The sequence below is a fragment of the Monodelphis domestica genome, chromosome 5 (assembly GCF_027887165.1).
Source record: "Monodelphis domestica isolate mMonDom1 chromosome 5, mMonDom1.pri, whole genome shotgun sequence".
NCBI lineage: Eukaryota > Metazoa > Chordata > Mammalia > Didelphimorphia > Didelphidae > Monodelphis > Monodelphis domestica.
In genome coordinates, this window is record NC_077231.1 from 285,550,013 (window position 1) to 285,569,071 (window position 19,059).

Here is a 19,059-nt window from a genome sequence, read left to right on the forward strand (position 1 = left end):
TAAAGAACTAGGAAGTCTTCTAGGGCAGCAGAGAAGACTGTACAATGACGGCTCCCACAAGCTATATAAGCAATAGGCTTATAGACAATTATAGACAATAAACTGGTTCCATTACAAAAACATTTAAGTTTTGAAGAACTTTAGTGCAAATATTTGTGAAGATGAATAAAATGGAAATGTTTTGCATGATAATGCACATATAACCTAGACTGAATTGTTTGGGGGGAGGGGGGGATAGAGGAAGAAAATCTGAATCATAATATAACTTCAGAAAACTTACGTGGAAATTTGTTATTAAAATAAAAAAATAATAAAAGAAAAAGAAAAAAAATAATAAAATACTTCTGAAGGCCAGATCTTGGACTCAATTTTGAATTAAGGCTGCCAACATGGTGTTTTGTGTTAGCATTTTTATTGATATCCTCTTGATTAGAAAGTCTTTGTTCAGAAGCAGAGAAAGCTAACAAAAACTACTTTCAGTTGCACTTCTCTGATGAACTAACTACATTAAGTATCATTACATGAATGAGTTGCCTTATAAATGTACATAGTTTTATATTTTTGCATAACAGGAAGTTTATGGAGGTAGAAGAAAGAAATCTGGAGGCAACAACAACAGTTGTCAACCCCACCATGAAATGTATGTGTACATTTTTCTTTATGATTATATTCATGTATCACAGGGCTATACTGTACCAAGAAACTAACATTTCCATTTTAGACAGATAAAATACTTGCCCTTCCTGTGATTTTTCCTTCTGAAAAGTCAGTTCTAAATCTCTGAAAAAAAAAAAGTCATGAAAATGTGACAAAATTAGTAAAGAAAATTCCTTATTTACCCCCTTCCACTCATATTAAGCAAAAGCTGGACAAAAAGACAAAATATACTAAAACTACATAAAACTTTAATGTAGAATTATATTAGTCATATTATTTCATCATGCATACTAATATAATCCAAAGACTAATGTAATCACGTATGAACTGTTAACTTCAGTTCTTTGATTACATAAAAGTTTAAGTATCAAATTATAAAGTAATCTTGTTATTACTTAAATAAGGAAAACTGCTAAAATAGATTTTCTTACCAGTGCTTCTGTAAGAAGTTCTGTTCTGTGCTCTGTAGAAAACTTTAAAGTTTCTGACTTTTTCCCACTTCCTTTTCGAAATGTGAGGTTGAATTCTGTTCCCTGTCCCTTTCCAACAGGACTAATGCTACAAATATCTCCATAAGGCCACTAAAGTAAAGAAAAGTATTCATTTGACAGAGTCAATAAAATTCAATAGTTCAATATTTCATCATGGCTCTGAGATTCTTCTGATATATGCTGACTCCAAGATCAGTTTCTCTGCTGTGTATGAGTTCTTTGGGTGCTTTTTTAGCCCTATACTGTCATGATTTGCTGAGACGAAAGGAGAGGGCAGCACCAAGGCTTGGAGAGACTTCCTGGGTGTCAGGAAAGACATGGATACAAACACTGCTCTGACACACGGGTGGTGAGACACCTGACACCTCACCCCTCCAACCCAACTCTTTCAATGCTCCCAAGCAGCTCTCCAAGCTAAAGTGTAGATTGAGCACTGATCTATGGGATCATAAGTACCTTAACGAGATGAAATCACAAGGACACTTCAACCTTCAGCTCTTCTGTAACAGTGCACTGTTGGGGACCCCCTGATATTACTGAAGCCTTGAAGAAGGCTCTACTGCAACATGGGGGGGGGCGGGGCGGCGGCGAAGGTGAATAGACTGGTACAATGAGAAGAGTACTTGTTCAGACTTTTAAAAAGTCTGCATTTTGGGGGGCAGCTGGGTAGCTCAGTGGATTGAGAACCAGCCCTAGAGACGGGAGGTCCTAGGTTCAAATCTGGCCTCAGACACTTCCTAGCTGTGTGACCCTGGGCAAGTCACTTGACCCCCATTGCCTAGCCCTTACCATTCTTCTGCCTTGGAGCCAATACACAGTATTGACTCTAAGATGGAAGGTAAAGGTTAAAAAAAAAAAGTCTGCATTTTGGCATTTTCCCTCCAGTGGGCCTTTCACTGATAGTATCTCATCTATAAGGATCAAGCTGTTTGCATGTTGTCTCCTCAGTAAAATAGTGGCACCTTGAGGGCAGGGCCTGATTTACAGTGAGCTCTTAATAAAAATAAATGACGAGGGCAGCTGGGTAGCTCAGTGGATTAAGAGCCAGACCTAGAGACGGGAGGTCCTAGGTTCAAAACTGGCCTCAGACACTTCCCAGCTGTGTGACCCTAGGCAAGTCACTTAATCCCCATGCCTAGCCCTGCCCACCCTTCTGCCTTGGAACCAATACACAGTATTGATTCTAAGACAGAAGGTGAGGGTTTAAAAAAAATAAAAAAATAAATTAAAATAAAAATAAATGACTCAAATACATACATATGTAAGAGAATTTAAAGGCTACCTACCAAAGAGAAGCCAGCTAACCTTCAGTATCTCAGTTTTAAAGCATTAGGAAATTTATTACAATAGCAAGCAAAGAATGAAAGATGAAAAAGTACCAAAGTATTACTATTACCCATGAGATAGTGAATTCATAATTCTGTAAAAATTAAATATGGGCAGCTAGGTGGCTCAAAGGATGGGGCACTATCCTTGGAGTGGTAGATGTTGGGTTCTAATTTGACCTCAGATACTTCCTAGCTAGCTAACCCTGGGCAAGTCACTTAATCCCAAATGCCTAGCCTTTAAAGTTCTTTTGCCTCAGACTAATACTTAGTATTCATTCTAAGACATAAGATAAAGGTTAAAAAAAAAAGATTTAGTATCACTAAGCAAAAACAACAAAAATACACAATTATTGTAAAAACTAGCGTGAATTTGTTGAACTGAACTGAGAACTAAAATTCTCCTTAATTCTAGTATCTTCCCTCTAACATTAACTCCAATTATTCTATATATAACTTGTCTATACGTAATTGTTTTCATGTTGTTTCCTTCATTAGATTATGAACCCCTTAAGGGCAGGAACTGTCTTTTGCCTTTGTATCACCAGTGCTTAGCCATATGCAGGGTATATAGTAAACACTTAATAGATGCTGATTTGAATTGATATGATTAATCCTTTATGGATTCTTCATGCCTGACTCTCAATACAACTATGATCATTTAATTATGACTCCTAAAATATATTACTTAAGGGGCAGCTAGGTAGCATAGTGGATAGAGAACCAGGCCTGGAATCAAAAGAATTCAGGTTTAGATCTGGCCTCAGACACTTCCTAGCTGGAGGACCCTGGGCAAGTCACTAAACCGCAATTGCCTAGGCCTTGCTGCTTTTCTCTCTTAGAATTGATATTAGGATAGAAAGGGCTAAAAAAATGAGCAAACGTTCATTTATTAAGACTAATATAAAACAAGGTCAATTGCAACCATCTTTTTCTAATAATTTTCTATTTTAATCTTTGCATTAGAGATAGCACATATGAGTATAGCCACTATTATACTATTCCCATCACAAACATTGCAAAGAAATTATGGATATTTTATTGTTGATATGTACCATTAAAATTTCAAATTCAAGTTTTTAGAAGTCAAAACTACAAGTTATCAAGTTAAACTCTCTGTACTAGTAAAGTTACTACCCAAGAGATGACTGCATACATGCCCTTTGTATAAGAGGTGAGGAGACAAAAATCCATGTTAAATTCATGCCAAATCCACAATCTCTAGTTCTCAAGTCTATGGATTTCTGCTGTGTTTTAGATACAGGGTTTGGTAGATTTCTTTCTCAGCTGCCTTTCATACCCATTGTGCAACAAAACATTACTTTCAAAATACATTTCTATCATTGAGTCCCTTTTGTTCCCATTCTCCCATTAGCTATTCATGCCCAAGATGCAAACCACTCCAATCTGCTTTTCTGACTACTGGTCCCATTTGTTTATTTCTGGAGAGCACAGGATATATATGTTAATTGGGTGCTGACCAACATTCTAAATTATAACTGAATTATAAACAAACAACTTGACACATACCTGATTTGTAACTTCTAGGGTATTGGGATTATATGTAGTGATTGCATGGGTTCCAATTGAAAAGACTCGTTTGTACCTAAAATAAAGGAAATTCTTAATTTGTTTTTCCAATTCAACTAATAAACACAATTTATAACATTATGAATAATATCAAAATTAAAAAAATTTTATTGTGTTTACTATTGCTATTTCTTTTTGAGCATAATTTATTAACTTTAATAAAGAGATAAATATAGTAAGAAATTTGAACTCAAAATCTGTTTTGAAAAAAACTGGTGCAATAGAAAGAAGTAACATTGCTTTTTATCTTTAAAAGGTACAACTGTGTTAATAATGAGTACTATTTGAAATATCTATATATTGTATTATTGTGCTTTTTTTTAAAGTTCAAAAGAATTGCACTAGGATTGACAAAAAAGAAAAAAGATCTTGAACACAGAAAATGGATACTTTTGAAATTTATAGGACAAAAGATGAGAAGACATGGATGGCTTACAATCTCAAATGGTTAAATGAGTAACCATAACAATGGGTTTATGCATGTACTGTATCAATTAAAATAGGAGCCTTATACTATCCACAAGCAGAGGAGAAACTGTGGGAGTAAAAACACCGAGGAAAAGCAACTGCTTGACTACAGGGGTTGAGGGGATATGACTGAGGAGAGACTCTAAATGAACACTCTAATGCAAATACCAACAACAGGGAAATGGGTTCGAGTCAAGAACACATGTGATAACCAGTGGAATCGTGCGTCGGCTATGGGAGAGGGAAAGGTGGGGGGGGAGGGGGCGGGGAGGAAAAGAAAATGATCTTTGTTTCCAGTGAATAATGTTTGGAAATGACCAAATAAAATAATGTTTAAAATTTAAAAAATAAAAAAAATAAAAAAAAATAGGAGCCTTGTCTTAAATTTAATGAATTTATTATGAAATCATAGATAGACAGAAGAGGGAAGACAAAAAAGAGAATATCCTAGTCTAACTTTCCAATGTGGCTTATCATCCTGTAGCCAACTCCTTTGGCACTACCCCACATGCAAGTTACAACAGAGAGAGACCATGAATTTCCTGCTTACTCCTTTATATAACCTCCTGGTTCCCCCACCCCTGTCCTGGTGTTCAATGTTCACATTCAGGCTGAAGCCAGGTAGTTAATAGATGATGTCACCTGTCTGACCACAGAAGGGGGGAAGGGGGTAAATTTCTTTCACACAGTACTTAAGTAATTCTTATGTCTCTAAAATAGAGAATGCTTACTAGAGAGGCAGTATGGACTTGGAAATTGAAAGACTTAGGTTAAAATCACAGCTCTGACATTTTTCATAGTCACAATAGCTCTGAACCTCAGTTTTCTTATTCATAAACAATAAGGGTTAATAAAACTGTATATTATCTATTTCATGGGGTGGTTTGAGGAAAGTGCTTTGTAAATTTTTAAAACACTGCATACAAAACCAGTGAGTTCAAAACTAGAACAAATGCAGGGCACTAGGAAAATTTTATAGCAAGTTTCTCTGATAAAGGTCTCATTTCTCAATTATATAGATAGAACTAAAAAGATTTATAAAACTAGAGCCATTCCGCAATTGAAAAAGATTGGTCAAAGGAAATGAACAGTTTTTATAAGAAAGCAAAGTTATCAATAGTTATAAAAAATGTTCTAAATTATTATTAGAGAAAACTAAAACCACTCCAAGGTCCTACCTCACAACCATCAGATTAGCTAAGAAAACAGAAAAGGAAAATGACAAATGCTGCATGTAAGAAAATGGGTGCATGCTAATAATGCACTGTTGGTAGAGTAGTGAAGGAACTAGTTCAACCATTCTGGAGAACAATTTAGAACTATGCTCAAATAACCATTTGCAATACCACTACTATGTCTATACCTCATCAAAGAGATCAAATAAAAAGTAAAAGGATCCATGTATATAAAAATACTTATCATTTATTTTAGTAGTAACAAAGAACTGGAAACTATGGGGATGCCCATCAATTTGGAAAGCTAAAAGAGTTGTGGGTAAATGATTGTGACAATATTATTCTGCTGTAAGAAATAATGAAAAGGATGGTTTTAGAAAAAAAACCAGCACTTATATATAAGCTGATATAAAGTGAATGAGCAAAACCAGGAGAATAATGCACCTGTGTGTAACAGTAATTTTGTGACAATTATCAACTTTGAAAGTCTGATCAATACAATAATCCTTGCAATCCTTGCCAACTCAAGATTAAAATGCTATCCCACCTCTAGAAAGTGAAATGATTAATTCAGTGAGCATAGATTTTCTGGCTTTTGATTTTTTCCCTAACATGACTGATGTAGAAATGTTTTGTATCCCTTCATATATATAATAGGCATGGGATCTCTTGCCTTATCAATAGTGGGGGAAGAAGTGAGGGGAGAGAATTTGGAACAGAAAATTAAAACAAAAACTACTACATAAACAATTTACTATTACTCAACAGGTATGAAGTTTCTCCAAATGAAACTGTCACTTGTTATTGTTTAACGTTCTCACTACCACTTCCAGAAAAGGCTAAGACAAGAAGACACTTCTGTCAACAATTTACTATGTAAACATTACCAATACACATTACTGACAAACTGGAAGAGGATAAATATGATTCAATTTAAATATGACCTATTTTAAATGCATCTGTTTAAGTATTAGAAATTAGTGTATGATTAGTGTAATGTAAACTCACACAAATCTTAACTTTGAGTATGATTTATGGTAAAAGGTAAGATATGTGGCTCTTAATAAAAAGAGAGCTGGGCGGCTCAGTGGATTGAAAGCCAGGCCTAGGGATGGGAAGTCCTAGGTTCGAATCTAGCCTCAGATACTTCCTAGCTATGTGACCCTAGGCAACTCACTTAGGCCCCATAGCCTAGCCCTTATCACTCTTCTGCCTTAGAACTAATACACATTATTGATTCTAAGATGGAAGAAGAGAGGAAGAGAGAGAGAGAGAGAGAGAGAGAGAGAGAGAGAGAGGGGGGGGGGGGGAAGAAAGAGAGAGAGAGAATCTGAAACAAGTCTTTCCACAGAGGAGCAGAAAAACAGACATCTTTACTGATTTATCTTCTTTTAATCATTCTTAATTTTAATCTTTTACCATTAATTTAGGCAGAGGCTAAATACTATACTATTTATTGTTGTCATTAGGTTCATACACTAATGTGAATATTAAGGGAAAATTACACCCCCTCCCAGCTCACTATTCTTATTTTGGCAATGGGCCTTATATTTTGACAAAAAGAAAGTTTTCTTTTTGCCAAGAAGACAGCATAATTTGATCTTACTTTCTGTGAGGCAAGGTCAGTTTGGCTTGACTGAAGCATGTAGGAAAAGGGTTCATGTCCAATGGAGAAGGGAAGAGGTGTGAAGGGCCTTAAAAGCTAAACTGTGTATTTTATATCTGAACTTGGAGGCAATAGAAAGCCAAAGAAGTTTACTGAGATGAGAGATGATAAGATTTACACTTAAGGAAAAGAAGTCTAAAAGTAGTGATAAAGGACAGACAAAAATAAAAAGAGAAACGAGGCAGCAAGACCTGTTAGGAGACTATTTTAATAATATAGATCAGATGTAATGAGAGCCTGAACAAATGTGGCATCTTGATGAGTAAAACAAAAGGGTCACATAAGATAATCTTTAAAAAAAATTCAACATAGCCTAACCAATAACAAAAATAGATGTTTATCTGTATTAGTAGAAAGACTTTCTTCCACTACTGATTTGTGCACCAATGAAAATACAGGGTTGGCCTTGTGTGGGAGAAAGCCATTTGAATTGAGGTTAAAAAAACAAACAAACAAACAAACCAGGATAGAATGGACTGAGAAGAGAAAGCAGAAACAACAAGTGGAGGTGTTTTGTTTTGTTTTTCCCTCAGGAGCTTATTTAAGAAAGTGGTAAGAGAAGAGTCAAGTATCAGATAGATAGATAGATAGATAGATAGATAGATAGATAGATAAAGGTTTAAATGTGCCTGATTCATATTCTTTGAATTTCTTCAATGTAACATTGAGTTAAATAAGCAATAATTTCATTTAAATATAAAATTATAAGTTTGGGAGTCTTTTACTGGTTAAAGGGGGTTGAGTGAAATTATGAAATGCAGGAATAGTTTTTAACGGTATTTTTGGGCTTCCTTTTTCTGTCACTTGCATATGATGTTGCAATTTTCAGTAGCCTGAAACTTAAAAATGAGTCTGCACACTTAAGAGCCTCTGTTTTATAAATACTTAAAATATCTATAGAGTATGAAAGCGGCATCAAAAGGAAAGAGTAACATGCCTGAGATGGGAAGAAAAGGAGAATATGGCTCAAGAAATGTTGTATCCCCCGTCCCCCACTCATAAGTTGTTCCTTCTCTGTTCTGTTTCCTAACTATCCATAGTCTTGGGAAAATAGTAAAGAAATTAGTTATTAAATATATTTCATCAACCACATATGAATTAAATATGGATTAGAGCCAATGTGGAACCATAAAAAGAAATTATCTCAACTAAAATAATTAGCTTAGATAAGAGTAAGCCAATTTGAAATGACATATTGGTAAACTACAGATGGATTATTGTTTGTGCATATCATTACTGGAATGAACAAAATAAACAATCATTTGAATCAATGAATGATCAGTCTTTGGATCTACTTTCATTATTTTTAAGCCCCATGGGGGGAAAGCAGTCTAAGTCAAGTAGGCCACTCATATCAGAAGCTCTGTGGAAAGGAATAGGAAACTGGATAAAAGTGACAAGTCTACCCCATTTTTTAAAATTGCTGTGAAAACTAGAAATCAATCTGGCAGAAGAGAGGTTTAATCCAACATCTTCTACTATATTCTACAATAAACTCCAAATACATGCATAACCTTAAAGACAGTATTATAGAAAAATGAGAAGAGAAGATCATGTACTTTTCCCTTGCAGCTATGGGCAGGAGACATGTTCTTAACTAAACAGGTGGAGGTAATCATAATAGAGAAAACAGATAATTTGAATTATGTAAAATTAAAGTTTCAGTAAAAAAAAATATGTCTCGGATAAGAAGCAAAGTAGGTATATGGGAGGGAAAATCTTTTTATTAAACTTCTCAGATAAGGGTCTCATGTTCCAGATGTAACAGAATAATAGTCAAGATATCATACAAGTAGAACCAATAAGACTTGATAACTTATTTTTTAAATCCTTATCTTCAGTCTTAAAATCAATACTGTGTTGGTTCCAAGGCATAATTGTAGAAAGGGCTAGGCAATGGGCGTTAAGTAACTTACCTGAAGTCACACAGCTAGGATGAATCTGCGGCCAGATTTTAACCCAGGAGCTCCTGTCTCTAGGCCTGGCTCTCAATCCACTGAGCCACCCAGCGGCCCTCTTAACAACTTATTCTAACAGAAGATTAGGTGTGGTTAAATAGAACCAAGAACCCCATCAGCATAGAGATGATAATTAAATTCATGTGAGCTGATAAGATCCACAAGTGAAAGAGTAGAGAGGGAAAAAGGGGGGGGGGGGGGGGGAAGAAGGCAGGTAGGAGTACAATGGAAAGAGTACTGATTCTGGAGTCAGGAAGACCTAAAAGTTTGACCATGGGTAAGTGGCTTAATCTACTTGCCTCAGTTTCCTCAACAGTAAACTGGGAATAATAATAGCATTACTTTTCAAAGTTGTTATGAGGATTAACTGAGATAAAATTTGTAAAGCCTTTAAGTCCAATGCCTGGTACATAGTAGATAATATATAAATGAAGAAGTGGTAAAAGAGAAGCTCAACCTCTCTTTGCAGAGGTACTGGGGTATGGTATAGTACATATATTTTTATGTATTGATCTATATTCATTTTTTCCTCTCTTCTTCCTCTTTCACTTTTTTCTTTGAAAAATATTTGCTACATGAGATGGTTCTTTGAGATGGGGCAGAAGGGACACTAGGAGAAATTTTGGTGATGTAAAAACAAACAAATTTATTTAGCAAAATTTATTTAGAAAAGAAAGTGAAGATCTATACTTACATATATATTAAAGTTTGGATAGCAAAACATCCCTCTCCCCAAAAAGGAACTGAGTTGAAGAGATACTACCTGAGATAGACAATTCTATGTTAAAATGTACATGTAAAGTCTTTAATTAAAAAGTTCTGCTGGAGGGGGCAGCTGGGTGGCTCAGTGGATTGAGAGCCAGGCCCTGGGAGGTCCTAGGTTCAAATCTGGCCTCAGAAACTTCCCAGCTGTGTGACCCTAGGCAAGTCACTTGACCCCCATTGCCTACCCTTACCACTCTTCTGCCTTGGAAGACGGAAGGTAAGGGTTAAAAAAAAAAAAGTTATGCTGGAATGCAAAGTAGAACCAGACTTGGAAAGGTGTTGGAGGTGTTAACAAGCGTATACTAAATCTCAAATAGGACACAATCCAAAGGGCTTTTGGAACTATTCTACATGGTGGTGGAAAACCCAGGTGGATCAGATAAACATTCAAGCATAACATTAAGAATTGGGGGCAAACAAAGGAAAGAGAAATCAGGGTGGACTAAAGCAGCAAATAATTAAGAGTAAAAAATAGAATTAGAAGCAAAGTCAGAGAAATGGTAGTTTAGTGGATGAGAGGTACTTGCCAAGACAGCAGTTACTGGACCAGTAACCACCTGGGGTCTAAACAAGAATAGATTTAACTTATTCAGACACTTCTTATCCTACCCCCATATCTTTCTCATTCTCTGCAAGCCCTTCTATGCAGCACTAAGCCACTGTGAATTGGGCAACAGTCAGCAAGTCTGGGGCTCAAGGTCTGCCTTGGACACACAACTAGCTATGAGGCTCTGGTCAGGTGACAGTGGCTTCTCAGGACCCTAAACAAATCTCCAAGTTACAGAGAAGGTTTGGACTTGTATGGGTTTCTTCCTCTATGAGTTCCCTGTCAAAGAAATCATTGTTCCCATCCCTATCCTATTCTCTTAATTATGAACATGGGATCTATATTAACCATCTTATTTCAATTATCAGGTTTCATTATTACTATATATACATGTATATATGAGTCTAGTTTCATATATAATTTATTGGACTATATACTTAAGAGAGATATGAGATAATATATGTAAAGGGCTTTGCAAACCTTAAAACTATATAAATGAGTAATAGCTGTAGTTGAAAAAACATTCTAGAGCATACTTTTAATGGTTAATGATCAGATTAAACAGTTGTAAAGTAGAAAAAAAATCAGTACTACAATATCAGGAATACAATTCAGTAAGAGACTAAAATATGTATTTAATTGTATTTACATATACACAAATATATAAATAAGTATATATATTTATGTGCCTAACAACATTTTGTTCAAATGTCAAAATCTTATTCTTAAATTCTTCAGTATTAGTTGAATCTATTACTTAAATGTTCAAGGAAATCACAAGTGATGAAAACACAGGTATATTATTCTTACATTTACAAATCCTTTATAAAAGATAAAAGCTGGTTTTCTCTCTACACAAAGGAAGCTTTCTAGGGTGAACCTGCTCTTCTGCTTTCGTCAGAACATCTGGACCTTCCTTCCTGTCTGTACTCACAGGGAATCAGGATCCACATTTCTCAAAAGACTTTGGCCAAATCAGAAAATACATTTCAGATAATGAAAAAAAACTTTTTTATAAATCCGAGTCCCATTCTCCTTACAAAAACTCTACCTGCCACAGGCAGTGAAACTGAAATTTTAACTTTAAATTCATTTTTCAAATGTAAAAAATGACAAAGTCTGAAGATGGCTTCACCAGCAAAGGCAGAACTGACAGTGTATAAAGTGGAGAGCAATCTGATTCTATACTTGTGGTCTGTTTGGTTGCTGCAGAAAAAAAAAAGTGACTATGGAAAGGCTTTTTTGAAGTGATTGCTGTTAGCAAGTAGAAGTATAGAATTAAGGATAAAATTTCAAGTTATGGCTTCTTCTAAGCAAGAAGGCCCTGTACATCCTACCTAACACTTCTCTGAAACTTCAAGACACTTAATATTCATTTGAAAGCTTAAAAATCATTATGAAGAAATATGTTGTGTTCACAGTTCAACGAATGATTCAATTTTTATTTTCTCTTCTTAAGAAAACATTAAGGGGGCAGCTAGGTGGCTCCGTGGATTGAGAGTCAGGCCCAGAGATGGGGGTCCTGGGTTCAAATCTGACCTCAGACACTTCCTAGCTGTACGACCTCGGGCAAGTCACTTAACTCCCATTACCTAGCCCTTACCAATCTTCTGCCTTAGAACCAATACACAGTACTGATTCTAAGATGGAAAGTAAGAGTTTAAAAAAAGAGAGAAAAGAAAATATTATGTTTTCATTTTTTAGGCAGTTAGGTGGCACAATGGATAAAGAGCTAGATTTGGAGTTAGTAAATCTGAATACACAGAAACCTTCATGAGTTGTATGACCTTGGGGGCAAATCACTTCACCTGTCTGCCTCAGTTTCCTTATCTATAATCTATATTTCTAAATCTATATCTAAATCTATATATATCTAAATCTATAAAAGAGATAATAATAGTCCCTCACTTTCCAGGGTTGTTATGAAGGTTAAATGAGATAATATATGTAAAGAGTTTTGCAAATTTTAAAATTGTATTAACCTTACTTCAGTTCCAAATTTTAGATACCCTACACATAAAGTGCTTAAAATTCCTCGTGGGGGATGGGGGGGCAGCTGTGTGGCTCAGTGGATTGAGTATTGGTTCTAAGACAGAAGGTGAGGGTTTTAATTTAAAAAAAAAAATCCTAGAGGATCAAGGCTATTAAAATGTTTAGAGAAAGAAAAAAGTTACTGTCCACTGATGTGGTACAAGATATCAGGACATTGTTGTTTAAATACTGAGAGTCTTTCCCACAAGATAACTGAAGTTTTCTGTTATTTTAATAAAATATCACTCAACTTTTGTTAAGAACACAAATTTTTAAGAAAAACATTAATTGGTTCTATCACCTAACTAGAGGCAAAAAAATTAGCTTTAAAATGAGTCATATTTTAATCTGCAGATAAAAATATGGGCTAAATAAAGCTAATGGGTAAAAGATTTCAAAACAAAACGTTCCAAAAAGATTTTTTTAAAAAGGAATCCTAAACTTAGAACTATCAGTTGAGTTTTTAAAGGTACAGCCTAGAAAAACAAATGGCTTCTCCAGAACACCTGTCAAACTATGTCTGCCAAGTGGCCTAAGAGACCTAAGAACTACTCTTCCTTCCCTGACTTTTTTGCGATTTTCTTATTTATTCCTTTCCATTATTTTCCACAGGACAATGTCCAGAAACTCCAACCTCACCTTACTGATGCTTCTTGTTCCTGATACAAATTGTCAGCATAAATAGCCAGAGATGATGGGAAGAGTACATTCAGGAGGTTACAATTGTCTACTACTCTATCACTTTGTCTAGTCCTAGGTCCAAATTTACCTTGTGATATCTCCAGCCTCCAAATTCTCCAGTCTCATCTCAGAACTCCTACATCTACTCTAGTTTCCCCACTTTTGAACTCTAATTTGTCATATAAGATCTAAGTAAAAAAGGTAGTAGTAAGAAAGGGCCCAGCAAGAGATATTTATCCTCTGGTAGTAAAAAAAGGTGTTTTTGACCTTGGGAAGAAAAGAAGGAGGGAAATAGGGAACCAATTGAGAACAAATAAACATCCCTGAGATTTAGGGCAGCAGGAAGTCTCACTCTGACACCTTTATCCTCTGAATTCCTGTCACACTCCCCTTACATTCCAAGGTCTTTTATCCCAGATTATGCTCTACCAGAATCCTTTCCTGAAGTTGGAAGTCGGTAACAATAATTTGGAACTGGAGGATTCCCTGCTCCAATTGTCAGGCCAGTGCTGAGGTATGAAGGGAAAGAATTTCTCCTCCTACTGTAAGGGCATGTGTCCTTGGCACTTCAAGTTGGAACTCAGAATGCATGTCCCACAGCTACATTGTTAAAGATGAGTTTAAAACGTCTAGCATTGTATCTTGGGTGCATTTAAGGATTAAATAGTCTAAATTAAAAATGGAAGAGAAATTAAAAGATAATAGAATCATATATAAAGTTTCATCATATAGATCAGACATGTCAGACATACAGCCCATAGACTGCTATAACCCACTACACTCCTGAGTGCAGCCCAACTCTGATTAAAATATAATTTGGAAATACTTAACAAAACAAAAATGCAATAAAACATAGTGTTAATATGTGGTTTTCTAAGTCAATAAGTGGCCTATAGGCATCCTTATATACAATTTTAAGGCTCATTTCTAAACGAGTTTGCTGACAAATTCTTTTTGGTAAGCTCCAAAGGGATGTATACCATCATGCATTCAGTTCAATTTATAAGACATTAGCTAGTGTATGTACATATTAAGCCCAGTAAATAAGTAAACAACAAAACAAATAAACAAATTAGAGAATCTTGAGCACAGAAAAAAAAATGCCTAAGTGCAAAAACACAAATAATTAGATAACTTAGATAAAAAATGTGAGTTCAAGGTTCAGTTGCAGCAAAGCTAAATGAAGTGCCTTTACTTAAGTAATGTAATCAGAAAACATTCCTTTTTGTAAACATCAATTTATGTTCTTTTAATGGTGCTTTTCTTCAATTCTGTGGAAAAGGTTAGTAAGATTTGGGTAGAAAGATGAATAGAATTACATGCATTTAAAGTTCTAATATAAAGTAAAGAGAAACATCACTCAAAATTTAGGTAAACGTCTTCTTCACAATCAGAACTGAAAAATGAGTACCCCTTACTTGGGCTTCTGAGAAAAGAACAAGAGAGCACATAACTACTCTGAACTACATAGCATATACTAAAAAGGCAAATAAAGCATCTTTCAGTAGAAAATAGAAGGTAAAATAAACAGGAAATACTTACTTCCCTCTCCACGAATGTTTTGTTGTATAGAAACAGGCCAGATCTTTATTTTCCCTAATAATATTCATTTTGCACTGAGACCTGAAAGATACATTCAAACACAAAATTTAAGCAACTTTCTTCTAATTTTTGTAACACCTGTAATTTATACAACTTAATTTACAAATTCAAAAAAAGAACCCATATACCTTATATCAGAATTTTTTTACTAAGTCTCATTCAGTGGGTATACCAACATCAAACTAAATGCATTCCAATGAGGAAAGAAATTCCCTAAGAGACTATCTTATCAAATAGCAACAATATTATGCTTCCTACAAATAGTATTATATTCTCAAACCTCCTTGAACCTAAGCCAATGCTGATTATAGTTTCCCTCCTCCTTTTGTATATAGAACATGTGATAGAGCTGTCCTGAAAACAGACATTCTGCCAATGGGTGCTATATCAAGCTAGCCTGGAATTTCCTTTAATTTTAGCAATAAGTTAACTTCTAACTCTAATGGTTTGAATATATGTGTGTTGTGGACATACACACATTTATTTGTTTATTTCCTTCTTTCAGAAATATGTTAAACTGATAACTGAGCCAAAAAAAATCCTCCTTACTTTAGGTACTTGAAAGCTTTCATTCCTAAACTATCTCCTTAACTATTCCTTATTAGTAATATTAAAAAAGGAACACAGAAATTCCATGAGCATTTCCAATTGAAATCCACAACGTCCTATGAGGAACTCTCTGGTCATCTCCCATTCCTATTGCCAGACTATTGTAAACTCAGTAGGACAAAGGAAGAAAGGGGAATATGTCTAGAGCTATTCCAGATGCTAAAGCACCTCAACGGTATTAAAAGAGATGCAACACTAGTACACATAAACAATTCCTTCTCCATGAACTTTTCCTAGAAACTTTTTATTACATAACACCTAGAGGAATAAAGCATCAAGGAAAAATGGCTCTAATATTCTCAAAAATGGAAATAACATTTCAAGATATTACCATTATATTCTTTTAATACAGGGAAATAATGGAACCTAAAGATATTAAAATAGAAATCTTTAAATAAAGGTTAGGTTCTCAGGATAAAGAAATTTGAAGGACAGTTTTGAAATGTAAGTTTCTAAGCAGAACTGATAAGATTTCCTTATGGTTAAGTAATGGATGTTTTAGAACTTCATTAAAGAACTAAAATTTTTACAATTTAAACAAAAATATGCAAGGCATTATCTAGGCATTGTTACAAAAACTTCCAAATACACTTTTTACATCTGTAAAGAATAAAGCAACTTTAACTGGCTTACTAATGCTTACAGCAATAAACTTAAACAAGTAGCTAGATCTCAAGCATCATCCTTGCATGCAAATTATTTACAAAAGATAATTTGTTAGAGCAAATATATCAGTAACCAAACTTTGTTAGGATTTTAACTCTACAAAAGTTTTTGCAACTCCCACAAGTGCCCACTAAAGGCAAGACCTGTTGAATGATTGCTCGTATGTATACAATACTACATCAAATGAGCAAAGCAATAACTCTTAGTCCTTTCTCTCTAAAGCAATTTGGTTTGTTTCTGAGGAATCAAAAAATTTAACAATTTGTTAGACACATACATAGTTATGGAATGTATACTCTCTAGAAAATTCATTTGAACAAATTTTCTTTTTCCCTGCTCCAAACTTAAAAAAAAATCTCTTCTAAAAACAATGGTTGAATCCTAAAATGACATGTTTGAGTCAATAATTTCTTAGCTAACTATGAAGGGAAATAAATAGGTAACTTTGGTAGAAAATATTTTAATGTATATGCTGAAAAGAATTCAGGCAAGGAATCATGAAATACTGGCAATCCCCAACTTACAAATAAACAGAGTTTCTGTTAATTTGTAAACCAATTGTTCCCTCATTGACACAACGTTTTAAGTTAAAAGCTCACAAACTTATGATATGACTGAACTCTGAATTCATGGTATTAGACCTCCTCATTCTTTGGGAAAATGAGCCCTGAGATTGGGACCCAGGTGCCATATTTTCCTTATAAGAGATTCTCCAATCCCACTGATAGTAAAGAGCCTTCCTTCCCTATTTTGATGGTTAGAAGAGATTCCTTCCAATCCTCCCTTTAGAGTGAAAGTAATAGAAAGGAGTACTGCTACAATGGAAATAAGCCAGGGACTCCAGGCAAGGGCCTCTGAGAAGACATGGATTTAGGACAATGATTTCAATAATCCAATGGGGTTGAATTGAAAGTTATAGCTTCTAAGCATTCATGCATCACCCTTGTACCATAAATACACCATAAACTAAAAAATTAAGGATTTTAATATATCATAAACTAAATACACCATAAACTAAAAATTTTTAAACTATTTTTTAGTAAATACACCATAAACTAAAATTTTTTAATGATTTTAACTCCACAAAAGTTGTTTTTTTTTTTTAAACTCTTACCTTCCATCTTGGAATCAATACTGTGTAATGGTTCCAAGGTAGAAGAGTGGTAAGGGCTAGGCAAGTTGGGTTAAGTGACTTGCCCAGGGTCACACAGTCTGAGGCCAGACTGGAACCCAGGACCTCCGGTCTCTAGGCCTGGTTCTCATTCCACTGAGCTACCCAGCTGCTCCCACAAAAGTTGTTTTTAAAGGCAAACAAAACTTTATTCCTTTAAAAACTACAAGTTTTTTGAGGGCAGGAAATCTTAACTTTGTAACTCTAAAAGAATATCCACTTATTATAAAGGGAAGGAGAGAAGGTATCTGTGCCAACAGTGCTGGGAAATTATAGCAATTAAAGGCAGAGATATTTAATGTATATTTAATTTTAAGGTGAAGAATAGCAGAATGAGTTCAGACAATTAGTAGTGAGCCTCTCCTGGCAGTTGGAGTTAATTAAGCAAGATTAAAGCCTTCAGGATTAGGAAGAGAAGAAAGAAATTAGTCAAGGTAATCAGATTATAGCTAGCTCTTTAGGAAGTAAAAAGGACTGGTGACAGATTTAGGGAAAGAAAGTAACTGACTGTAGTGGAGGCTTACCCTGTCTCCACCTAGGGTAGCTTTTTATATATAAAGGGTATTCTTGAACAAAAATCCACTCTTTAAAATGGAGATTGTTGGGGATTTACAGAATTTGTAAAATAAGATATTACAGTTGTTTCAACTATAGTCCCACCTACTGCAAGAAGCCGTCTCCAGTTCCTCTTAATGCTAATGTCTGAGATGATCTCTGGTTTGCCCTGTACAGAGGTTGTTTGCAAGTTGTCTCCCTCATCAGACTGGGAGCTCCTTGAGAGCAGAGACAGTGTTCTGCCTCTCTTTGTAGGCCCAGCACTTACCAGAATGCCTGGCAAATAGGAGGCATTTAATAAATACTTACTGACTCGATTTCTGGCAAACTGGTTAAAGATCATACCACTCTAAATCTCAATATGTTTTGGATAAGAAAGCTATGTATAGAATAACCAGATAGAATCCTAACAAATGTAGAATTTACTTTTGTTTCCAGTCATTTGAATCCAGCCAAATATACATCACAACTGCAAGGGCAATGTTACAACATTAGTTGGTATCAGCAGAAAGTCAAGGAAGAGAATAAAATATACCAGAGCAAAGGGAATGATCAAGAAAGCAAAAAACAAAAAGACTTCCAGAAAAGTATCAGTTTGCTAAAACACATTTTAACAGTTTCAAAAAGAATTAAGGAAAAAATACTGTTCTACTACTCCTAGACTACATAGCATAGTAGCAGGTACTAAGCCAGTTTTTAAATCCCCTAGAGAGCCTTGTAACATAAGTGCTGAAATGATTTAAGGTGACAAAAATTTAAACTTGCATAGATCCCAAATCGTGATTTTTATTGCAATTACTTTAATGCCATGACTTTTTCTTTTGATCCAAATCTGTAATTCTATTTGTGTAGAAAACATTCAGTGTATATCAGCAACTCATTTATAATTTATCTTCTTCAAGAGTTGCCTGACCACTTGATTTTTCAGGAAGTTATTTTTTGACATTTGATCAACTCAGAATCTTTCAAAGTATTGTTTTTCCTTGGAGGTGATCTTCAAATATTGTTATCACTAGTGATAACTATCACTAATTATCATTATCAAAAGTACTGTTAACCACTCAGTGGAATTGTGAAAAGACTTATCTGATTTTTAAGAGCT

The 19,059-nt window shown here is 34.9% G+C and overlaps 1 protein-coding gene across 9 annotated transcripts in view; it reads right to left on the bottom strand.

Annotated features, from left to right (window-relative positions):
* Positions 1-19,059, bottom strand: part of DNAJC13 (DnaJ heat shock protein family (Hsp40) member C13) — a 117,354-nt gene that overhangs the window by 89,970 nt on the left and 8,325 nt on the right. For 7 of the 9 annotated variants that reach the window (XR_001625255.2, XR_008912467.1, XM_016426431.2 and 4 more), the window contains 4 exons: positions 14,897-14,977; positions 4,004-4,079; positions 1,089-1,238; positions 739-780 (listed from right to left, as the gene is read on the bottom strand). Coding sequence is in view for 7 of the 9 variants with exons in the window: in XM_016426431.2 (XP_016281917.1) it covers positions 739-780; positions 1,089-1,238; positions 4,004-4,079; positions 14,897-14,964 (336 nt within the window). In the remaining 2 variants the exon portion in view is untranslated. Of the gene's footprint in view, positions 1-738; positions 781-1,088; positions 1,239-4,003; positions 4,080-14,896; positions 14,978-15,084; positions 15,143-18,062; positions 18,082-19,059 lie in introns of those variants that run through there. The other 2 variants (XM_056800239.1, XM_056800238.1) reach the window with 2 other exon arrangements.